The sequence below is a fragment of the Priapulus caudatus genome, unplaced genomic scaffold, assembly GCF_000485595.1.
Source record: "Priapulus caudatus unplaced genomic scaffold, Priapulus_caudatus-5.0.1 Scaffold384, whole genome shotgun sequence".
In the NCBI taxonomy this organism is placed as follows: Eukaryota; Metazoa; Priapulida; class Priapulimorpha; order Priapulimorphida; family Priapulidae; genus Priapulus; species Priapulus caudatus.
The window spans coordinates 214500-223257 of NW_014577445.1; the positions used below are offsets into that span (position 1 = coordinate 214500).

General features: G+C 48.3%; 1 protein-coding gene across 1 annotated transcript in view; it reads right to left on the reverse strand.

The window, feature by feature from the left end:
* Positions 1 to 4156: 4156 nt before the first annotated feature.
* The window catches only part of LOC106809787 (protein SZT2-like), a 34224-nt gene continuing 29622 nt past the window's right edge, over positions 4157 to 8758 (reverse strand). Inside the window, exons 20-29 of the mRNA XM_014812991.1 lie at positions 7523 to 7734; positions 6942 to 7068; positions 6610 to 6723; positions 6199 to 6332; positions 5952 to 6064; positions 5707 to 5747; positions 5520 to 5525; positions 5154 to 5265; positions 4670 to 4793; positions 4157 to 4256 (exon numbers count right to left, since the gene is read on the reverse strand). Of these exons, the coding sequence (XP_014668477.1) occupies positions 4157 to 4256; positions 4670 to 4793; positions 5154 to 5265; positions 5520 to 5525; positions 5707 to 5747; positions 5952 to 6064; positions 6199 to 6332; positions 6610 to 6723; positions 6942 to 7068; positions 7523 to 7734 (1083 nt within the window). The remainder of the gene's footprint in view (positions 4257 to 4669; positions 4794 to 5153; positions 5266 to 5519; positions 5526 to 5706; positions 5748 to 5951; positions 6065 to 6198; positions 6333 to 6609; positions 6724 to 6941; positions 7069 to 7522; positions 7735 to 8758) is intronic.

An 8758-nucleotide genomic window follows, 5' to 3' on the forward strand; every position in this document is an offset into this window, starting at 1 on the left:
CACAGACGGCGAAATATTACAGCACAACGTTCACAGACGGCGAAATATTAGCAAGGCAAAGATATAGCACCCCCTATTTTCAAGCAAATAAATAAAAAATAAATTTTTTTGTTGTCTTTTTAAGCCTTTTTTTACCGCTTTTCAAACCGAGTTAGTTTAAACCCGTCCCGTTATCATCGATCTCTTCCTGTGAATTTCGGCCTAGTTGGATAAAAAATCGGGCGGGAGGGGAGGTCACTACCTCACACGTCCACCAGGCTGAAGGGACTGGCCCCCTGACTCGCGTGGTTCCCGCCACCGCCACCGAGTACGTCATGGTGTATGAAACATTGTGTGTGTGTTTATGGGTGGGCGGTAGGGGGAGGGGGAGGGGAGGCACGTACCACACACGTCGGCTCAGCCGGCTGAAAGGACTGACGTCCGTGTTTGCCCGCCCACCGCCCACCGGAGCACCTCATGTGTATGAACATGTGATGGGCGGGGTGGGGAGGGGGAGAGGAGGGAGGGTGAGGGGAGGGGCTCCCCACATACCTAGCACGTCGCAGCCTTCGTGTTGAAGCGATCTGACCGCTGTTGCCCGCCCGACCGCCACCGAGTTACGTCATGTCTGTATGAACAGTGGATGCGGGGGGTATGAGGGGGCAGGCGGCATACCTACACACGTCGCGCAGCGCGGTGGAGGGACTGGGACTCGCGTGCGTGCCCCCCCACGCCCACGAGCACGTCATGCTGCGGTGGGGTGGTGTCGGTTATAACAGTCGGATTGCGCGGAGATGGGGGAAGGCGGGGGAGGGTCAACACCTAACACACGCCGGCACCCGGTGAGGACTGACTCATTTGTTCCGCCACGGCCACGGGAGCCCACTCATGTGTATTATACAGGGTGGATGGCGGGTTTTTTTGTGGGAGGGGGGAGGGGGAAAAAGGAGGGGCCGTCGGAGGGGGTCACTACCTCACACGTCGCCACCGTAAGCGACTGACCGAATGAGTTCGCCGGCCACCCACCGACACGTCATTTTTGGTGAACAGGTCGGGAGCCGGGGAGAGGGGCGGGGAGCGAAGCAGGGTGAGGGCGGACCGGGTCAGCTACCACGCACGTCCGGCAGCGCTGTGTGTGTGTAGTGTAGTCTTTGACTCGCGTCGTTGCCCCCACCGCACGAAGCACGTCAGTTTTGTATGAAGGAGCGCGGTTGTTTGATGTCGTGTCGTTGATGTCGAGCCTATGCTTCACGGCCTCCCCATCTCGCGATCAGCCAACCCCCATTTCTCCTGATGCCAGCCGAGCTGGAGAGTGAGGTGCAGCGTGATCGGTTGCGCGGTTGGTTCCGGTAGAGGGAGGGCGGCCCCCCCACCTCTGTTGTTGCAACGCATCTTAGCATGCACGTACTTGGCGGAGCGCGGTTGTGCGCTCGTGTGTCTCGGCCAAGCCGAAACACACACGTCGACACGGGATCCACATGCCACTTAAGAGACCGAAGAGAAGGAGAGAAGGGGCGGAGAGAGAGAGGAGAGAGAGAGAGAGAGAGAAGAGTGTATGTTGCACGAGAGAGAGAGAGGAGAGAGGGAGACGAAGAACAATGAGAGAGAAGAAAGAGAGAGAACAGACAGAGAGAGAGAGAGCGAGAGACAGAGGGAGAGAACACACAGAAGGAGAGAGAGAGAAGAGACAGAGAAAGAAAGAGACGAGAGAGCACGGGGGAGGAGAGAGAGAGAGAGAGAGAGAGGATGAGGGAAGAGAGAGAGGAGAAGAGAGAGGAAGAGAAGAGGGAGAAGCGAGAAAAGACTCAACGAAAAGAAAGTAACCATTCTAAGAGAAAAACAGAGGGAAGAGAAAGACCCACGAGCGAGAGAAAACCAGAGTAGAGAGAGAAACAGGAGTTTGTGTTGGAGAAGACAAAGAAGAGAGAAAGAACAGGCCAAGAGAATAGATCAGTAGTCATGAGGAGAGAGACGGTGTAGAGAAAACAGAGGATAGAGAGAGAGAGATGATGAGAGAGAAAACCCGAGGAGATAGAACAGCAAAGAGAAAACAGAGGAGAACCGAGAGACACGATAGAAAGACCAAGGAGAGAGAAGAACAGAGAGGGGGAGACCGAGAAAGCGGTGCTTGGGTGTTTCAAATGGTTAAGACACGCACCGATAGAGAGACAGCGAGAGGCAAGACAGATCTGCGATATCGTCACAGGGGGGAACACGGTACATCTGCGACACGTCACCAGTAGGGGAACGTGTTAAATCTGTGATATGTCACGGCCTGTGAACATGTTACATATATCTGTGATTATGTCACGCCGGCTTAACATTGACATTAGCAATCTGTTAGTATGTCGACGCCGGGCCGGGTGAACCATGCTTTACCAATAGAATCTGTGATATGTCACGGCCGGTTAACATGTTACATTAGTCTTGTAGATATGTCACGGGCCGTGTGAACTGTGTGAGCGTGAGAGTCATGATATGTCACAGGTCGCGTTTAACATGTTACATAGATCTGTATATGTCACGGCGGTGAACATTTACAATAGATCTGTGATATGTTCGGACGGCCGGGTAGGACATGTTTTTACGGTGGAGATGTCGTGTGATATGTCACGGCGCTGGCGACATGTTACATAGTATCTTTGTTTGCATATGTCGGGGACGGCCGGCAAACATTTACGTAGATCTGTGATACTCACGGCCGGTGAGACGAGTTGTGACATAGATCTGTGCATACGTCACGGCCCAGCTAACATTTACATAGATCTGTGATAACGCACGGCCGTTGGACATTTACAATAGATCTGGATGGGTGTCGGACGCTCTTAGTGAACACTTTACGTAGATCTGTCATACGTCACGGCGGTGACATTTTACATAGATCTGTGACATGTCACGCGCCCCGTGAACATGGAACACGTCTCACACTTTCTTCGTGGCTTGTTAGTTATGTATGTTTCTGTGCGTCGATGATTTGGTGTTGCCGTGGCCGTTGCCGTGGGAGCAGCGTGCTCTTCTTATTGCTGTCGAATTTACATCGCTCAATCTTGTGTCACAAGATCGATTTATACACAAAATAACATCAGTTTTTGAAATTAACACGTATTTTTCATAGTATAGTTATAAATATGTTTTAATACTAACAGCAATTTTTGAATAGTATATTTTTAGTAATAGCAGTCTTTTTGATCTGAAACGAAATACACTTTCCAAGACCGAGATTTACCGTCAATCTACAATGCCTTGCAATTCTTTACATTAGAATGCGCACCTAAAATATATCGATGATGCAAAATCTAATTGAATTTCATCAGTTGAATTGAAAAAACAACTTAGCGTTAAAAGCTCTGAATTCATTGAGAATCCACGTAATTTTTTTCTACCATTCAAGAAGTAAATACGCTTTCTTAAGACCGTTTGATACAGTTTAAGACACAGAACAAGTGTACATTCCCCTCGAAATCGATGTGTTACAAGCATGTACATTTATGGTGTTTGAACGTTTAAATAAAAAATACACGTTTCACCAAGGAAGCAGAGATCCTTGTGTGTCATGATGGGATGATTACAAGGGGAGGAAAGGTCACCCTTGAAATTGCTGACTGGGTGACCGCACGATCGTGGCTTACCGACGGAGTTTCTGGAAGTTTGGCGGACATTAGAGAGGCAACTTTCGTTCGAAGCACGGGTTTGAACGCTCTCCTCCACACGTCCCATGAACCTGTTCCTGTAATGACAACACATTTAGATGAAATCACCAGTGATCGATGGGTGTTCCACACGTTCCATGAACCTTCCTGTTAATGAGTCGAATGCAAGAGCGCTGACAGGGGGTATGAAACATCACCATGCGATCGATGGCCAGTTCCCACACGTCATGAACCTGTCCTGTAATGATCAAAAAAAAAAAAAACAACCACGACTAGAATGAACATCACCAGCGATCGCATGCGTGTTCCACACGTCCATGAACCTTCCTGTAATGAACAACACGATAGCATAAACATCACAGCGATCGATGGCGTGTTCCACACGTCATTGAACACTGTCCTGCAATGAACACACGATAGAATGAACATGACCACCGATCGTATGTCGTCGCACACGCCATGAACCTTCCTTAATGAACAACACATAGGTCATAACATCACCACCGAAAATCGATGGCGTGGTTGTGCTACTCGATCTTGTCGCTGATATCCTCCTGTACATGATCACACGATAGATGAACATCACCAGCGATCGATGGCGTGGTTCCACACGTCCATGAACCTGTCCTGTAATGAACAACACGATAGATGAACATCACCAGCGATCGATGGCGTGGTTCCACACGTCCATGAACCTTCCGGTTGTGTAATGAACAACACGATAGATGAACATCACCAGCGATCGATGGCGTGGTTCCACACGTCCATGAACCTGTCCTGTAATGAACAACACGATAGATGAACATCACCTTATTTGGATCGATGGCGTGGTTCACAACGTCCAATGAACCTAGTTCCTGTAATAAACAACAAACACGATAGATGAACTCACAGCATCGATGGCGTGCGTTCCCCACGTCCATAGAACCTGTCCTGTAAGTAACAACACGATAGATTGACATGACCATGCGATCGATCGATGGCTCCACCCACTCCATTGAACCTGTCTGTAATGAACAACACTGATAATGAACATTCACCAGCGATCGATGGCTGGTTCTCTAGCGTTTGTCTCGATGATGATTTCCTGTCCTGTATGATCACACGCATAGAGAACATCACCAGCGATCGGATGCTGTTTCCACACGTTCCATGTAACCTGTCCTGTAATGAACAACACATAGAGAACACTGACACGATCCCGTGAATGCGTGGCTCCACACGTCCATGAAAACCTGTCCTGTATGAACAACACGCATAGTTGTGTGTGTGTGTTTTATGAACATCACCCAGCGCATCGATGGCGTGTTCACACGTCCATGAACCTTCCTGCCTACATAAACTCAACACGATAGATGAACATCACCAGCGATCGATGCGTGCTCCCACACGCTCCATTAACCCTGTTCCTCTAATGAAACAACACGATAAGATGAACATCCAACCAGCGATTGATGCCCATGCGTTCCACACGTCATTGCAAACCTGTCCTGTAATGAACAACACAATAGTATTAAACATCACCAGCTATCGATGGCTTGGTTCCACACGTCCATGAACCTGTCCTTAATGCAACAACACGCATAGTCTGAACATCACCAGCATCGATGCGTTTCCACACGTCCATGAACCCTTCCTGTAATGAACAACACAATAGATGGAACATCACAGCGATCGATGGCTGTTCCCACTCATGAACCTGTCCGTGTAATGACACACACGATAGCATGAAACATCACAGCAATCCGGGCATAGCGTTCACACTCCATGAACCTAGTCTGTAATGAACAACACATAGTATAACATCACGCAGCGTGTCGGGATGACCCTTCCTCCCGTTTTCTTTGGGGGCGGGAGTGCTGCCTGCCGTGTTCATGTATGCGTCAGAACCTGTTCCTGTAATAGAAACAACACGATACATGAACAATCACCAGCGATCTGGCATGCATGTTCACATTCCATAACCTGTCTGCTAAATGAACAACAACACGATAGATGAACCATCACACGATCGATTGCGTGTTCCACACTCATGAACCTGTCCTGTAATGAAACACACACGATAGATGAAACTCACCAGCAATCCCGATGGCATGGCTTCACACTCCATAGCCTGTCCTGTAATGAACAGTTACAACACCTATAGTATGAACATGACCAGCGATCGATGTGGCCGTGGGTCCACACGTCCATGAACCCGTGTTCCTGTAATGATCAACAACACGGACAGATAACATCACAGCGATCCGATGGCTTGCTGCTTCCAACACGTCCATGAACCTGTCCTGTAATGATCAACAACACGACACAGATGACCATCACCATGCGCATCGGTGGACTGGTTCCACACGTCCATAACCTGTCTTAATGAACAAACACGATAGATGAACATCACCCAGCGGCATCTGATGGCGTTGTTCCACACGTCCATGAACCTGTCCGTATATGAAACAAACACGATAGAGAACTATCACCAGCGATCGATGGATGTCCTGTGTGTGTGTCGTTCCCCACACGCTCCATGAACCCTGTCCTTATGAGTGATGTCAGACACGATAATGAACATCACCAGCCCGAGTCTGTTGATGCGTGGTTCCACACGTTCATGAACCTGTCCGTAATAAACAACAACACATATGTGTGTGTGAATTGAACATCCACCAGCGATCTGATGCGTGTTTCCACACGTCCATGAAAACCGTCCTGTAAATGAACAAACACGATCATGAACATCATTCATGCATATTCAGGTGTTCCACACGTTCCATAACCTGTCCTGTAGATGAATGCATGAGGGGACGATAGCTTCGTGTAGAGCAGTGCGAGCTATGGGCGATCGATTGCGTTTCCGTTCACCACGTCCATGAACCTGTCCTGTAATGAACAACACGATAATGAACATCACCAGCGACCGATGCCATGGTTCCCACAAGTCCATGAACCTTCCTGTAATAAAACAACACATAGCATAACATCCCACCAGCATCGATGGCGTGGCCCACACGTCCATAACCTGCCTGCTAATGGACAACACGATAGTGAACATCACCACCGGAATCAGTGCGGGTGTGTGTCCACACGTCATGAACCTGTCCTGTAATGAACAACAACACATAGATGAACATCACCAGCGATCGATGCGCGCTTGGTTCACCACGTCCATAACCTGTCCTTAATGAAACTCAGGGAGAGAGAGAGGGAGAGAGAGAGGGGAGAGAGAGAGAGATCGATACAGAGAGAGAGAGAGAGAAAGAGAAAAAGATGGAGAGGGAGAGGAAGATATAGAGAAGGAGACAGACACAGCGCACGTACCTGTATGTGTTGGTGTAAACCCTCTATCGACTCACAGCTCACGTCTGTCGGTATCATGTCAAGGTCAAAGATGAGTTGTTTCGGGGAAGGTGACCGCGGTAAGACAGATGACTTGTGTTTGTCACTCCTTAAACACAATCAACACACAAACAATAAGAATGACGAAAGACGAAGGAAGCTATCCTGGTACTTACACTAAGGTGATATGCATGATTACTTATACACAAACTACTATGCAAACTACTACGCAAACTACTGCGCAAACTACTACGCAAACTACTACGCAAACTATTACACAAAACTACGCAACTCGTTACCACGGTGCATCAAATAACTGCACAAATATGTCGCTGCAGAAAACATTTCGTGAAGATCCATTATAAAAACATGTAAAAATACGTCGATGAAATAATGCGAAACTACAGTAAAATCTATCGTAAAAAGACATTTGGTAATCCAACGTGGAAATGTGCCGTGGAAATTTTTTGAAAAAGCACGAATATCGACCGAATGCAAATGCCGATACGAAAAACCAACGACAACGATAATTTTTCACGAGCGACTCTAGTGGACGGACTCACGGCGTCGAGCGGTCAACTGCCGCGTCCATCGTCTCCCCCGGCGACGGTGGCTGGTGGCGGTGGACCTTCTTGCACGCCACCTGGCGGGCGGCATCGTCGATGCGTCGCTTTGCGTCACCGCACACGGTTGTCATGAACTTTGTGAGGTCCTCCTCCAGTACCAGCTCCACGCAGATGCCATCCACCGCAAACTGCACGTCCTGAGAGTCGATCTGAAACAAAGAGAGACCGACTCTCATGTGGCGCCATCGGGTAGCGACGACGGAAAGTTTTGCACGTGTGAAGGAGGTTATAAAGGAAGGCGTGAACAAACTGCACATACTAAGAGTCAATCTAAAAACGGGAGCAGCTGAGCTGAACAAAGACAAGTGCCGCGGAGCGACAGCGCTCATCTAACGTCTACTGCGGTGACTCTGTGGTGGAGTGGTGGGATTCTAGTAAACCCTGTTAGTCCCAAATGTGTTCACGGAGAATGGGAACACCCTCACTATGAAATGCATACCGCGACTCTCTAGTGCCCCTGACGTAGTGGAGCGTCGTTTAAGAAGGCTGGGCGGACTCTCCGTCATGTATTTTTGTACTCGGACCCCCGTGCTGGCTAAGAAGTTAAGTTGGTTCGGATAACCTTTTTTGACCCTCAAAACTAGGGATAATGGTTTAAACAAATGGTTTGTTTTACTTGTCTGGTTTTAGAAAGAAATTTGACTGGCCGGGTTTGCAGTAGAAAATCTATACACTGCCTGGAATGTAATGAGGCTTAGCAAGTCACCGTGAAATTCTTCAAAAGCTAAATTTTGGTTTTGAAGAAGGTTTTATCTCCTAAAATCGTAATAATTCTATGGCATTCTTGTACTGTCCAGTGTGTTACAATGTAACGTTGATGGCCACTGGCCAGTGGGCATGTGGTGTGAATCATTTACTGTGTAGTTTTTTTGCCTGCCGATTAATTTGGGTTAGGCAGGTGGCTAGCTCTCTATTGCAGCCTGTAAGGCCTTGCGTAGGTAAAATGGATGAAGTGCTTACCTATTGCCTGTCTTTGCATAATATTTGTTGCTACTACGGTATCGATGGAGGGCTTCCGATCTTTAAGTCTGAAGAACAACTAAAACGTAGCGCAGCCAATCTCGTGCAAACTTTCATACGATCCGCGTAACGAATCATTGCCTTTGGAGAATGGTTTCTGATCGCCATCCGCCTGGTTGGCATTTCCCACTGTTTTCCGCGGTGTATTGTGTT